This window comes from Nomascus leucogenys, chromosome 22a (assembly GCF_006542625.1).
Source record: "Nomascus leucogenys isolate Asia chromosome 22a, Asia_NLE_v1, whole genome shotgun sequence".
NCBI lineage: Eukaryota > Metazoa > Chordata > Mammalia > Primates > Hylobatidae > Nomascus > Nomascus leucogenys.
The window spans coordinates 6,590,157-6,605,731 of NC_044402.1; the positions used below are offsets into that span (position 1 = coordinate 6,590,157).

The 15,575-nt window shown below is 50.0% G+C and overlaps 1 protein-coding gene across 4 annotated transcripts in view; it reads left to right on the forward strand.

Moving 5' to 3' along the window:
* Positions 1-447: 447 nt before the first annotated feature.
* Positions 448-15,575, forward strand: part of BCL11B (BAF chromatin remodeling complex subunit BCL11B) — a 103,443-nt gene continuing 88,315 nt past the window's right edge. Inside the window, exons 1-2 of one of the 4 annotated variants that reach the window (XM_030803447.1) lie at positions 448-1,489; positions 14,700-15,068. In XM_030803447.1, the coding sequence (XP_030659307.1) occupies positions 1,432-1,489; positions 14,700-15,068 (427 nt within the window). In that variant the 5' untranslated portion in view covers positions 448-1,431. The remainder of the gene's footprint in view (positions 1,490-14,699; positions 15,069-15,575) is intronic. The other 3 variants (XM_030803448.1, XM_030803446.1, XM_030803445.1) reach the window with 3 other exon arrangements.

Consider the following 15,575-nt stretch of genomic DNA (forward strand, 5'->3'; position numbering starts at 1 on the left):
GCGTTGATTCAATTTAGTTCACTCACACAGCACCCCGCCCCCCTTCTCAGGGGGTCCTGCTCCCAGGAGGGAGGAGATATAAGGACGATTTTTCTTTTATTTTAAAATAAGCTGCCCAGTGCCCCCCCCCCCCAACCCCCTCCCGCTTTTGCGCAGCCGGGGCTTGGGGGATTGAGGAGCGCACAAAAACGCGGTTTGCACGTGTGTCCGGCTTGGGCTGCGGGTGTGCGCAACCGGCAACTGTGTGTGTGTGTATGTGAGTGTGCGCGCGCGCGCGAGTGTGTCTCTGTGTGTGCTTTCTTGTTCTCTTACAGGGTACAATGTTAAAAAGCCACCGCTAGTCGCCCCCAGTGCTCCGACTCTCTGGGTCTTTTTGTCTCTAGTGCAGATTAAACGTCACGTCCGCACTTGAACTTGAATTTTATCCCATTGTACAGAGGCAGCCCCAGCCATAGAGAGACCGAGAGCTCCCAGAGAACCCGGACTCCGCCATCTTCACGTTGCAATCTATAGCTCCCAGTCTGCGCCCGCACCGACCCAGGCGCACTGGGCGAGCCGCCCCTCCGCCCCGCTCCCCCCGGGCCCGCGGCGCCAGGGGAGCGCTGGGGAGCGCTCGCGGGGACTCGGCAGCCCCTCCGGCCGGCGCCAGCCTGCCAGGTGAACTGGGAAGGAGCCTCTCCTGGTGTCCCCCCAGAGCCTCGGAAGGGTCAGTCTCCGAGAAAAACAAAAACAAAAACAAAAACAGGCAGCCCGCAGAAAACCCAGAAACAACCGAACCGGGGCAGTTTTACATTGCTTTGGGTTTTTTGAGGGGGCGGGGTGAGGGGGTACGAGACAAGTCCCCAAGTTTTCTTTGCTTTTTTGTTTTCCTTTGCTTTTTCTTCTTTTTTTTTTTTTTATTTGTTTGCATTTTTTTCCCCTCCTGGTAGAAGTGCGCTTTCCACCTACCAGACCCTGAAAGAAAGTGTCAGGAGCCGGTGCAAAATCCAGTTTAAGTTCAAGAAGACATTTGCAAGTGCAAGAGGCCAAGCAGTTTGAAGAAGTGTAAGATATTTTTTTTTCCTTCGAAAGAATATATTTTTAAAGAAACCAGCCAGTCCGCGGAAAGCAACAGCAGTTTTTTTTTTTTTTTTTGCCTCTTTTTCTTATTTTAGATCGAGAGGTTTTTCTTGCTTTTCTTCCCGTTTTTTTCTTTTTGCAAACAAAACAAAAAACAGCATAGAAGAAAGAGCAAAATAAAGAAGAAGAAGAGGAGGAAGAGAGGGCAAGAGAGGAAGGGAAAAAAAACACCAACCCGGGCAGAGGAGGAGGTGCGGCGGCGGCGGCGGCGGCGGCAGCGGCGCGGCGGCAGCGGCGGCGGCTCGGACCCCCTCCCCCGGCTCCCCCCATCAGTGCAGCTCTCCGGGCGATGCCAGAATAGATGCCGGGGCAATGTCCCGCCGCAAACAGGGCAACCCGCAGCACTTGTCCCAGAGGGAGCTCATCACCCGTAAGTGTCTGCGGAGTGCGCGCGAGGGGCCGGAGATGGGGCTCCGGGCGCCTGGGGCTGGGGACACCGAGCCCGGAACAGCCGAGCCGGGCCAGGCGCCGGGGCCGCCCGCTGGCTGGCAGAGTCTACGGCGTCGGCCTGGAGCATGGCGGGGGGCGGGGGCCATAGGAAAGTTTCTTTGCAGCCCGGGGAGTTGGGGCGCCGAGCAGCCGGACGTGCCTCGGGCTCGGGGGCCTGCAGAGCCGGCTCCGGCCAGGGAGGGGGCATGCAGCCTGGAGGAGTGTGTGTGTGTGCGCGCCGAGCCAGGCTGGACGCTCGCCCCTCCGAGCGGCGTGTGTGGCGGCGGCGGCGCTGGTGGCGGGGTTTGGAGAGGAGGGGGAGGGGGCTGGGGGAGCGGAGGGGGAGGGGGAGCCGGGAAGTGGGGAAAAGTTGGCGAGCGCGTGGGTCCGCGCTGACGGCGCGGGCAGAGGAGAGCGGGGTGCGCTTCGGCTGGGGGAGCCGTAGGGCCAGGGGCGGCCGCCGGTTCCGGGTCCCCGGTCCCTGCGCCCGGCCCAGCAGGGTGCCGGCCACGCCGGTCCTAGGATTCCGCAGCCGCCTTTCTCTCCCCTCCTCCTGCTATTTGCAAAATAATCCAGCGGCGCGGCTGTTTGCAGGGCTCAAGCCCCACTCCCCACCCCCCATTTCCCCACCTCCGTCTGTCTCCTGGGATGATCTTGTCTTCTTTCCCCCACTTCAAAAAAGGTGGGGGGATTGGGGTTGGTGAAAAATCCCCGCCACGAGGAAAGAAAAAAAGGTTGTCAGTTAGGAGTGGGAAGAGAGTGATGCGCTTGTAAAATAGTAAAAGAAAAAAAAAAAAAGAAAAAAAAGGAGACCCATCAATCTCGTATCCATCTTTCTATCTCAGTATCTTTCATCTTTCCTATCTAAATAAACAAGGCAGGTCGCAGTGGAAATCCACCGGCTGAAATCGTGTAGATTTCAAGCATGTGGCTGGGCGGGCAAAGTCAGGCAGCGGGGCAAGACAAGCAGCAGCTTCCACCATCCCTGTTGGGTTTATTTAGCAGAGGGGAAAAGCGAGCGCGAGCGGGCCAGGTACCGTGTTTGCAGGGGAGCCCGCCCCGGGTCCCCGCACACTTGCACCGGGAAGGTGGCTTTGCGGCGCTCCCCGCCCGCCGCAGCCCGCGGGGCCGCTTCTTCGCTGCGCGCGAACATTTCCCCGCCGTTCTTTCTCTCGCGGTGCCTGGGTCGCCGTTCCTTTTTTTTTTTTTATTATTGCAATAGAAATAAAACATCCTCTGGGTGCCATCGAGACCGCGGGCAGGTTATATGCCTGCAATCCGCCGCGCACCTCGCCGGGCTGGGGCCGGGCTGCCCGCGCGGAGCTAGAGAGGGCTGCGCGCCCAGCCACCGCAGAGGACTGGCTGCCAGGCGGCCGAGAGCCGAATATTTATGTTATATTTTAAAAAATTTAAATAAATAAATAAATATATAAAGGGGTTCTCCCCTCCCCTGAAAACCCAGCATAGGAGCCATCTGCTCGGAGCAATTGCTGTTGCCATCTCTCCTTTGTTACAGCAGATACATTAGTAAGAATTTGTGGATTTATTATGGTTTTTTTTTTTTTTTGTGGGGGAATAGAAATTAAAGTGAGATTCGCCTTGGGAGAGGGATGCCTCTTTGGAGGAAGGGAAGAGGACTTCTCTTTTATTTTTCGCCATTGTAACATCAAAGAAGACTCGCCGGCTGCGTTTAAAACAAAATGTTTTGCAGCCAGATTTGAGCTTGGTTTGATGAAGGTCTTTTTTGCCAGTTGACATTTCGATCCTTTACCAAGCCACAGCAATGGTTTATTCTACACCCTTCCCCCTTTAGATGGGGTGGTTGTTAAAACGTCTATACTTGCAGAGGCTTAATTTCTCCAGGAGGCAATTTGCCCCACGTAGCCTCTGTATAATTGCAAGGGTTGTTTTTGAGGAGGGGGATTGGGGGGGTCGGGGAAGGGGGAGTGGATGGGGGTGCACTGCCAAGCTGGCAGCAGCGGCGAGCCAGGAGTGGTTGCAGTTGTGTGTAAGGGGAAGAAGCAGGTAGGTTCGCTTTGCTTTGGCTCTCCCTCTCCTGGCATTACTGGGACATCAGGCGAGAGCCCTGGCCAGAGGACTGGTGGCAGCTGGGCATGGGGGTGAGGGGTGCCTGGTGCAGCACTTTCCCATCCTTCATTTGTTCCCTGTCTCGCTCAGCCCTGCTCAGAGCTGCGCTGGGGAAAGCCAGCTGACACTGGAGCAGTGGCAGGGAGGGAAAAAGAGAGAGGCAAAGGAGAAGAGAGGTGGGGAGCAAAAGGGGAAGGAGACTAGAGGGCAAAGGAAAGCCGGCCTGCCTTCGAGGGGCACACGGAACCTAGGCTGTGTGTACGGGTTTAAGCTAGGAGAGTGGTCCAACCAGTTTTCAGACAAGGCTATTTATTATCCAAAAGCAGCTGGCTTTTCGTCTGTCCTGTGTCACCCGGGAGGGAGGTGGGAGAGCAAGCAGGGGAAAGGCAGGAATGGGGTGCACTTTAGCCTCTCTGGCCTCTGGAAGTGCCTCTCCACAAATGATGCAGGAGCCGTGGACTCAGGGTGCTTTGGAGCCCTGGCTGGCAAAGCGGGTGCTGTCGCATCCTCTACTTGGGGTTCACATTTTAGATTTTAAATGCAAAAGATACCCCTTAAAACATGGTACATCTTTATCAGTTGGGTGGCAGCTCCCGGGCCTGTGGGGCAGCAGCCTCAGGTCCTTCAGGGATGATGCAACTGCAAATAACTGATGGCCTGGGAAACAAGAGGGCACACAAATAGCACGCATGGTCTTTGTGGGTGGGTGGCGGGGGGGAGGGGAGAGGGGGGAGGGAGCGTCTGAGAAGGGCTCCATAATGAGCTAGTTAAATTTACAGACAGGGCCAGGCACAAGAGGAGTGAGGTAAAAAAGAGTGAGAGACAGCTGGTGATGGAAACCTGGGCTTCTGGTTTGCTTCAAAATGTTTGACCCAGATGGATATGGCTTTTAAAAGCAGAGGACAGACACAGCTATTAATAAAAAACAAACACAAAACAACACAGTGGCAATCGTGCCGAGGGGAGGTTAAGGGGGATCGGCTGACCACGCAGAGGAAAGGGCCAGAGCCCGCTGTGCCAGACAGGGCCAGGGTGAAGGGAAGAGTACTTAAATCCAAGAAGGAGCTTGATGCTTTCTGAAGAGACCAAGGAAAATAAGATGTCCATTGTCAACTGCGTAACCCCAATCAAGGTGATTTTCTCAACAACCCACCAACAGGTTTCCTAGGAAGATTAGTAATTTTCCGTATGAATTCACGATTTTGTAAAACAACTAGAGACCCAAGATTCAATGCAAAAGTTAGGCTAACTGTGTTAATTCCATGGTTACCTTTTAAATTAGGTTTCGCTGTAGCTGTGTGTTTTGAAGGCGGCGGTGCTCACAATTATCTTAACTCCCCAGAGTAGAGTATATCTCTCCAATGGTCCACATGTCTTTCAAAACTGGGCCTCTGATAAATTTCATAAGACATAGCCCTCTTTTTTTTATTTTTGGTTAGTTGGTGGGGGGGAGTGAAGTTCCTCTCCCTTCTGCACAGAAGGGAACCCCATATCATTAGAAGTGTGATATAAGTCAGCTGCTCTGATTCAACGGGAGAATAAAAACGTGTTCATCAAAGGTGTTATGCCAGGCTGATTTTATTCATTTGTAATTCACACCTGAGAGAAAACAGCCGTGAGCATATTTTAACAACCGCTAATATTTTTAAAGGGTCTTTTTTCCCTACCTGAATGATATGATGTACATATGCATATTTCTTTTCTTTTTTTCTTTCTTTCTTTCTTTTTTTTTTTTTTTTGATGGGGAGGTTGCTATCTGCCTGTGCTTGGCCTTGGCGATTTTTTGTCTGGCCTTTGAAATATTTCGTAACAGAAAACTAGTCATTTCTGAAGTGCTGGGGTGAATGCAGTTGCTTTTGTGAAGCCGGCCTTAGAGACATCGAGGCTGGGTTAGCTGGTTGGGTGTGTTGCGTCAGTGACCAGTGTGGAGGGCTAAATGGGTCCTACTCAACCCAAGGGAAGGCCAACTTTGGGTGCATTTGAGAATAATCAGAATTATGTCTCAGGTGAGACAGAAGCACAGAAAACAGTCGTTTACAGATACCAGTTTCTAGCGCCTTCTCAGAATGGAGTTCTTGGCACTGTCTTATAGCTTAGAACACGGCTTGCACCAACCTTCACTTATCCCCTTTTCATCTCCTATCTCGATTGCTTTGCATTCTCTGTTGCTTGTTGTGATAAAATACTTTCCAAAATAAACTTTCAGTTGAATTGGCTTTTGGTTGATGGCAAGCTGAAACGCCGAGCCGCGCCTAGCGCCACTTGGCAGCTAGGGGGAGCTCGGTGCCCGTGTCATGGCTTGGCGCCTCCGCTACAATGGGCTAGGAACCGGCTTCCATCAGTAGCGGCGGCAGTTGACGTTGCTGCAGAATGTCTTAAGTGTGAAGTTGTAATATTGATTTTCCAGCAGAGATTCGTGCAGGACAAAATGAGAATATAAGTTTGAGAAATCTATTTTCAAGCTATCGCCATCGATTTACAAGCCCTCACTTGGCAGATGGGTGCATTTTCTTTTTCTTTGATTTTCTTTCTTTCTTTTTTAACAATTAAAATTGTGAGTTTTGAATGGGTGTGTTTTCCCTGATTCGTCCGTGGTCTTGACGTTCTGAAAATTCTGCTGCGTTATTAAGGTGCTGGTGATTGGGCTGGGGAGGTCTGGGGAAGGCGCACTGCTCATTTCCGTCTTGCATGTCACAGACCCAGGGAACAGTCGAGAGTTGCTGCTTTTGGGAGTCGTGTACCTAAAACAGCTTGATGAATGGAAATCCTTTTAGCTCAAATTTTATAACACTTGGATTCTCAATTCCATTTATTAGGTAATGTTCCCACTGTACTAAGGGAAATAGCACCGTTCCCCAAAGATTTAAAATGCCGACTCAAATAACATGTAAAACTTTGTTTGGAAAGAGTATGTGATTGCTAGAGCCAGTGTTGATCACATCTTTCACCCCAAACAGTTGTCCTTTATGGATGGCTTTTAATGAGAGGATTTCTCCCCTAAACATGTAATTTAGCGATGGGGAATGTATGTGCTTTTGATCACAGGATTTCTAGATTTATAATGTCTTCTTTCCCGAGTTGAAGAAATCTGCAGACTGCACCCTGAGTCTTATGCTAGAGTTCAATATATGAGCAGAAGAGGTTACCCTGCGACAGGAAAGAGTGCTTTATTCTAACCTGAAAGAGAAATAAATTAGGTCAGACAAAAGCCTAGTGCTGTCGTCAGCTGGAGAAAGAGCCTTCACTCTCCAGTACAGAGGGCCAGCAATTTATCTGATGATTTCTCTACTTCATTTAATGTTTGAATCGAGCCAGTTGTAAGCATGTAGTGGCAGCGAGCTCCCTGGACCACTCAGAGATGAAGAGGCACGGTCATCTCGAAGTCTTGGGCCAGACGGTGGTCTCTGAGCTGCAGAAGACCGTTAAAAAATCAGTTTAGTAATCTCCAATCCTTTGCCTTAGAACTCAGGGGAGTTTCACAAGCTGTAACTAAACACAGATCATAGATAAGACAATGCAGGAAAAAAATATATGGGGGAGGGAACGGGAGGGGGTCAGGTCCTTGTCTGTTGGAGACTCTCCTTCGTCTCCCATGGCTTAAGGATGGACCTTCTGGCTGCCTGGTTAGGCCTCACCTTTAGCTGAAACTCTCCAAGGACTTTGGCCTCTAGGTTAATGTTGGCTTCACATCTGGGGAGATCAAGGAGAAAGTAAATGGTCTTTGGGGACTGTACCCTGCACCACATGGTTGAGTTATTGATACCGGCTAAGCATCCTTCTCTGAAGACGGTGTTAGCTGTAGATACACTTTTGTATTTATTAATGGGGAGGGGTACAGAAGACACTAGGAATGAATGTCTGTGTTATCCAGCTGCCGTGAGTATGCTTTGTCACTTTGAGGCACTCTTTTGACTCCGGCCATTCGGCCTGAGGTCCTGTGTGCTCTGTCCTGTCCCTACTCCCTGATCCCACTCAGCTTCCTTCTGGTCCCAGGGAGCCAAATGTCAGGGAGATGTGCTCAGGCTCGGTCCCCCCGTTTCTCCATCCCTCCCCAAGAAACGCTGTGTGCTGACTGCCTCCCTTGAGCAAGTACGTTTCCAGGGCGTGGGTAAAAAGTGCCGAGAGCAGGCTATTTGGAGACGCGTGGAAAGAGAAGGACACATTTCTTGCGTCTTCTGCACAAGCCAGTGAGGAGGGTGAGCACAGCAGCCTCGTTTTTTACTGGCAAAAGTGACACTAGATGGAGGCTTGATGAATGGTGCCACATTCACGGGATGTTGGTCCAGCATTTTGACATATGCAAGTCTTTTGTGCAGTTGCTGAAAATCAAGAAATTCATTCTTTTTTCTTTTTCTTGTGGCAGCTGATAATTTGCTTGGGTGTTGAATAGCCAGCCTGAGCTATTTTACTGTAATGAAATCCCAGACCACACAAAATTAAGTCACTTCAAAGTAAAAAAAGAAAAAAAAATCCTCTCTTTTACATAACTTCTTTTTTATGACCCCCTTCCACTGAACTGCTGAAATACAAATAAATACATTTGTGAAATGTTCTAATGAGTTTTCTGCTAAAACAACATGCAGAAATGACTCAAGAAAAGTTGAGTGCCAATATTATTGTGATTAACATGTGCCTCAGAAATGGATGCACTGCTAAGAATTAAAAAAAAAAAGGCGGGGTGGGGGGTCATGTTTAAATTCCTACCTTGGAAAAGAGATGTCGAAAGCACTCCTGCCCTTGCTATTTGCTGTTGGCCTCAGATAATCCAAACTCCTCCAGCTAAAGCCTTGAGGTCCAGTGTCCTGTGTGGAAGCCCTTCTTTTCTTCCACACCTTTGAAAAAAGCATAACGTTAAATAAAAACAAATCTCTTCATTTGGCCACAAAGAGTGCTTTTATATCACATCGTTAGGAGCCTGTTGTGGCTCTGAAGATTGAAGGCATTTGCAGTTTTCTAGAACCTGCTAAATGTGTTGAGAAGGATTGCTATTGTGGTAAATCTTTTCCTTTTCTTTTTCTTTAAAGCGCCTATTTTATTTGTCAAGCCTTTTATTTGTAACCTTTTAGTAATGGCCAAGACCTGTGAATATACCTGAGTATGTTTTCCTTATTCACTTGTTCTTTTTTCTGCTCTTGTGTTGGGGAGACCCAGACTCCTGGGCTCAGTTTTTGGGGTTCTGGAGAGGTGTGTACAGTGGGGGAGAGAAGGCGGTTGGACTCCATAGAGCAACTGAGGATATTTTTCAGGGAGCTGCTTACGCATCCTAAAATTAGGCTGCAGTCCTGCAAACAATCTGTACACAGGGAGGCCCTCCCCAAACACTCGACTTTCCCGCCTGGAGACTGTGGACCAGAGGTATGGGAGTGAGGCTCTTCCTGTATCTAAAACCTCTTCAGGGATCTGGAGTTCCCACTTCCTGGCCCGCAGGCCAGGCCCAAAGTTTCCGCCACTGGCGGAGTCAGCGGGACCCTGGTCATTTTCCTGGGAAACCCACACTGGGAAGCATGTTTTGCACCGGCTGCCTTCCCTTGCTCTCCCTCTCACATGTCAAATGGCGATCGAGGTGTGTGCCTCAGCTGAGGAGGGGCAGACAGGACCTCATGGGGTGGTGGCTGTGGTATGCATCTGTCCCTCCAGGGAGGCAGCCTTTGGAGGGTGTCAGGAGGGTGCAGAGCTGACCTGGAGCAGGCTGGACTCCTCTGACCGTCTACTGAGAGGGTCGAGGGTCAGGACAGAGAGAGGTGATCTGGGTCTTGCTTCCTGCTTCAGACTCCGCCTGGCTGTGCCCTCCCAGGGTCCCCACCCCCACCTTGTGTCCTAATAACCCTTCGAGACCCCCTGTGGACATCCTTCTGACACCCGCCTCCCTCTTATCTCCATTTCCTTCTCTGCCGGGCACTTCATTATTCCCTCCGTTAGGGGAACTTCATAAAATCTCTTGTCGTGCCTTTAAGCGTCATCTAGTCATAGATTATTTTCTCCACCAAGAATTGATTCCTGCTCTCTCTCCCTCCACCCTTCTCCTCCCCCCTCCCTACGGTTGTTATTTTCTCTTGGATCCAATAAATTAAAAATGGATGGCAGCTCAGAAAGTGTTGTGCTCCGTCGAGTGTGTGTGTGGTGGCGTTTCCGTGTCGCCTGGAGTCCCAGCCCCTCCCCAAGTGTTCACGGAGAGGAGATGAAAAGATCTCTTCGTAGATTATGGGTAAGCATGGGCTTGCTGGCAAGAGCTCCCTCTTCGTAGGAAGCAGGTGTAAAGTCTCCAGTCGGATGCAGAGCTCGGGCGGATGGATGCTGAACATTTCTTGTAAACATGCGTACACATCATGATGGCGGTTGTGACGTTGGTGGCACACGATTTTAAGAGCCTGGGACCCATCCCCCCACATCCTTCCCCTTCCCACCCCTGTCATCACTGAAACAATAATTCTGTGTATGTTTCTCCTGGACTGTAGCTTAGCCATTAAAGATAAGAGAGTTGGATTTGAATTAATGCAGGGTAAGGAGGAGCAGCAGCCCATGTACTGTGTATGTAGCAATGCACATGTGTGTGTGCAGGCAGCCACGCACACGCCTGTGCTCTGGGGACAGCAGGCAGCAGACCTCTCGGCTAGAGTTCCCCTAAGGGCAGGTGCATGGGCAGTTGTTAGAGATGGACCAGGGAGGGCGGGGTCCTTGGCACTCTGTGTGTGGGGGAGTCACTGGCCAGGTAGGGCCCTGCTGAAAGCTTGCAGCTGCTGGGGGCTTGTTGGCGGCTTGGCTGGGCCTGTGTTAACGATGTCTTTCCATTTCTGTCTTCTGCCTCAAATTCCTTCCCAGCAAAGCCGAGGCATGGGGAAGTTTGTCTTGGGATCAAGTACTTCCCCTTTCACTTAACAACGATGTCCATTATTATTTGTGAAGCCTGATTTCATTGCTTCTAAATGCATTTACCAGCTGGGAGGAGGCCTGGCCTTGTAAATAAAATGTGGTTTTGTTGTAAAAGAAAATCTAACTCGTGTGTGTGTGTGTGTGTGTGTGTGTGTGTGTGTAAATACAGATTTGTCCCTGCACTTTAGGATTTAGCATTTCAGAATCCACCTCAGCCCTCCGATATCTGCCTTTCGAACAAGTTGTCTGCTGCATCCATTCATTTTTCCTCTTAATGAGTCAAACATTTTAGCAATTGCTCTACTTTATTCGGCTCATAATATATTGAGAGCAGCAATATTCTGCGGGGCTGCCCGACACTTGGGGAGCTTTTCATGAAAGCAGAGATCATCTCAGAGGAAAACCTCATCTTGACTTTACTTTTTTAAGGCCCGAGTTTGCTGGACAAGGCTGCCTGAGGGGCTGGTCTGTAGGGTCTGGGAATTTGAAAGGCTGTTTTCATTGGTCTTTTTCCTGGTGCTTTTTCGTCTCTGGGTGGCAGGTTGGACCACTCTGCCTGTTAGAACAGAGGCCTGGTTCTCTGAGGCTGTGCAGAGCCGGGAGACTCAGGTGTCCATAGGGCAGAGAAAGAGGGGTGTCACTTTGCCCTTCCCAGGGCTTGGCCAAATGTTTTTCTCCTTTTATTTCTTCCATTATCGATACAGTTCTAAGGAGGGACACATGCACACATATGCAGGCACCCTACACGCCCAGCTTGGTATCTGCCTGCCAGCGGAAATGAAACCACAGTCTTTGGGGGTGTCGGCAAAGGCCTTGAACGTGAGCTTTCAGGCCCACTTGGTCCATTTACTCTGACCCAGAAATTTGGGGCTGGGGGTGACTCTGCTGCCTGATGTTGGGGGTGACCTTGCTACCTTCCTGGGAAGTGTCGCACACAGCAGGCCAAGGCGCAGGGCCACAGCCTGGGTGGTGGGGAGAGGAAACCCCGTTCTTTGGAATCGGGTGAACACCCTGTCATCTCAGAGGGTTTGACTTTCAACACTGAAAGTGGGAGGGGAAGGAGATAGTTTTTGTTTGTTTCTTTTCCTCCCAGACTCCCTTAGAGGCAGTGAGTTGGATCTCTGGTCTGGGAGGTGGAGATCCCAGCTCAGAGCTGAGCCCTGGAGCCCTGGATAATCCCGGGGCTGTCTCGGGGACGCCAACAGGGTCTGGCTCCCAGGTTGGTTGGCTGTTAGGACTTGACGCAGAAATCAGAGCTGCAGCACAGCAAACGGCTTTGGACACCTTCAAACTCAATTACGGGGGCTCGCAGGGCTGCTGCATGAGGAAAGTGAAAAGGCAGAGACTGCCAAAAAAAGGAAAGAATACCAGATGTTACCAAAAATAAAAAAAAAAAAAAGGAGAGAAAGGAAAAAGTGCTGGTACATACTCTTGGCAAAAGAGGAAGCTGAGAAGGAGGGGTGGTTGCGAACAGGCATGTGTGACCTCTGCTAATTTTTAAATTCATCTGTGTTTCTTTTGAATTAGAAAATGAATTTGAAATTACGTAGTTGAAAACCTCCTAGCAGAGAGGAGATATTTAGGCTTGCTAGAACTCCTACTCAGGAGGGCGGATGAGGCTGAAAAAGTTAATAAAAAAACAAACAAAAAAGTAAACCGAAGATTAAATTTAAAAAAACAAGAAAACCTCTTCGCCCTCAGAAAGGATGGTCCAGCTGGCCATGTGGATTTGTCGTTGTTTGTTTTTATCAAATCTTCCACTGATGCAGGAGTTTGCCAGGCCTGGACAGGGTGGCATTTAAAATAGTACCAGGTACCGCGCCTCACCCCTGCCTCCTTTGAATTCTCAATTTCATTATGTCCTTTTTTGCTTTTCAGCTCATTTCTTTTGTGCCTCTCTCTCTATTTTTTAACAAAACAATATTTTGACATCCTCCTCCCATTTATTAGAGCACCTTCTGTAAAAATGGCGCACAATACATCCTTATATTTCTAAAGAACTGTTTTTACAGCGCTCTCCTTTGGCTCTGAAATTATGTATATGTAATTGGTAATTAAAGGTGCGAGCTTTTCAATATAAACAGTATTGCTCAATGTTAGATCATTAAAGGGAAAAAGAGGCACCAAATAATTACCTTTTACATTCTGACAAACCGTTCACAGGAATCCAGTCTTCCCTAGAACCTCTGTTCGGTGGGAAGGTTGTGATTACATTTTAACCATAGCAAAGCATCTTTTCATAAAATAAATTGGTAAATTAATTACGTGGCATTGTCTTCAAACCCCTTTTTAAGTAAACTCCTATTTCTTTCTAAAGTGTAATTAATGGTTTCTGGGACCGGCTTTGTGAGGACTGTTTCCTTTACCTTGTAGGTTCTTTTTGTTAGAGAGATGCAGGCAACAGATTTAGGATTTCCTCGTCTGCGGGGCGTTTTTGTACTGCCACATTTCGGATGCATTCTGCATTTAATTCATCGAGGGCTCTGTCTGCTTTTCTGTAACCACAGGTGGGATCTCAAATTGTAGTTTCTCTTCTCAGTGATACCTGTCCACACATAGTTCATACGTGTGCGTTGCACGTCACATATCGTCATATATTCCGTATTCAGTTTCACACATGGACTCTCCTAGGCCCTGCATAGCCTCGTGTTCAGAAAATAGAGAACAGTGATTTATGTGTAGGATGGGAGATGCCACAGAATTTTTTCCTTAAATTATCTGTTCTTTGGCTCTGGCACTTCAATAACTTCACTGCCACGGAATGTATTTTCCTCCCTCCCATTCCTTCTCGCCGTTCCTCTGTGGTTTTCATTATCCTTTCCTAAATACCATACAACTTAAAATTTACCTGCCTCCTTGGGTTTCAGACCTTTGGCTGCCCTCTGGCTTCCCTGAAGACCCCGCCACTCGTGCCTTCTCTACGACTACTGACATTTGCTCTCGAAAAATTCCAGCCGGAATTTGCTCAGACCCGAGGGGAATATGAAACCTCCACACTGTCCACTTCTCTTTATTTATGACACTTTCGGCTGCCGAGTCTTCCAATTTTCCCTTGAGGAGGTTGCTGCTTTTTGAGGCATTTATTAGCTTCCAAATATTTGGGTCCTAGGCTCCCTACTCCCTCCCCCCCAAAAAAAACCCAAGAGAAATCTATCGGCTGCTAAAGAAATATAAAAACATACAGTCCATTGAAAGTGTGGTTTGATATCTTCCAAGAAATGCTTTTGGAGTCTGGAGAATTTTCTTTCTTTCATTTTTCTGGGAGTGAAAATAAAATCAACAAACAGAAAAGGACAGTGGGGAGTTGATGAGTGTGGGGGAAATCTACAGAGAAATGGAAGTCTGACCGGGCCTCGGGTGCTTGGCAGGAGAGCCTGCTTCCCGACTCTGCAAGCCGGTTCCAGCCTCCCTTCTGCTGCAGTGCTTTCTCCTAAGATATTTTTTTGGAACCTGACACTCACTTGTTGCTTTCTGAGCATGTGGGCTTCCTTCTCTCCTAAGGACGGGCCCTTAGACGCCCATCTGGTTTTCTGTTTTCTAGTTTGGTGTGTGGCCAGGTCCCAGGTAGAGGAATGTGAGTGGGATTCGCATGAATGGGGAGGGCATGAATGAAGGTGTAAGGGATGGGAGGGGTGGGGCTCCAGCCCAGCAGGGGGAAAGGGCTCCAGCTCACTGGTTCTCAGCCCTGGCTGCCCATTGGAATCACCTGGGGAGTCTGAAAGACTATTCCGATGTTTGTTCCCAGGGTAACTGGTCAGGGGTGCTGCCTGGGCCTTGGGATTTTTCAAAGTCTCTAGGTGATTCTCAGATACTGGAAACTTTGAGAGACACATCACGACCTCATGCTGTCAGCAGCCAGGGTGTGTGTGTATGCGCGTGTGTCCATGCGTGTTCTTATACTACGTTGGGGAGAAATTGGCAGAAAATAAACCAGAATGCAGTAAGATCAGCACTACTTATGTGGCAATGCCCAGGGGGCACGACGTTGCTCCTAGAGCCTCAGTGTGCCCATCTGTCCTGTGGGGGATGCTCACCAGCCCCCAATCCCGGCGAGGACCTGGTGAGCTCTGGCAGCCAGCAGCAGAGGGGGCTGCTTCTTGGCGGGGAAGGGGTGGACCGGAAGTCGGGTGCTGTGACCGCCTAAGCCCATCTCTATCTTCTCTGCCCCTTCCCTTTCTTCTTTCTGTCTCCAGCAGAGGCTGACCATGTGGAGGCCGCCATCCTTGAAGAAGACGAGGGTCTGGAGATAGAGGAGCCAAGTGGCCTGGGGCTGATGGTGGGTGGCCCCGACCCTGACCTGCTCACCTGTGGCCAGTGTCAAATGAACTTCCCCTTGGGGGACATCCTGGTTTTTATAGAGCACAAAAGGAAGCAGTGTGGCGGCAGCTTGGGTGCCTGCTATGACAAGGCCCTGGACAAGGACAGCCCGCCGCCCTCCTCACGCTCCGAGCTCAGGAAAGTGTCCGAGCCGGTGGAGATCGGGATCCAAGTCACCCCCGACGAAGATGACCACCTGCTCTCGCCCACAAAAGGCATCTGTCCCAAGCAGGAGAACATTGCAGGTATGGGATGCTGCGCTTGCCCGGTTGCTGTGGAAGCCACCTCCTGGGTCCCATGCCCTCTGCCTGAGTGTGCTGGTGCAGGGGAAGGTCCGGGGCTTCCAGGATGGCCTCTGGGCCACCAGCCGGGGCTCCCCCTTTCTGAGGGTCCACCATCCAGGTGACCTTCAGGAGGAGACAGGCCTGGGGCTCGGGGAGCCCCAAATGGCTGATGGCTGCTTGCTTTTGGTGAGGGGACTCTGTCTCGGGGGCTAATCCAGAGGTGGTCAGAAGCACAGAATGAAAATTTGGAAGTCTGGTTGGCCCTCTCTTTGCTACTGATCTTGGCTTAGTCCCTGATTTTGAAGCTAGACAGTCTTGGGTTAGAGTTTGTCTTCACAACTTGGACATGTCAGCTTGCCCATCTGTGAAATGCAGCTAAGGAAGCCCACCTCGTTAGGGTTGCTGTGAGGACAAATGAGCTGTTGCATGCGGCATGACCTGGTAGGCACTTAAGAATGGGAGTGCTCA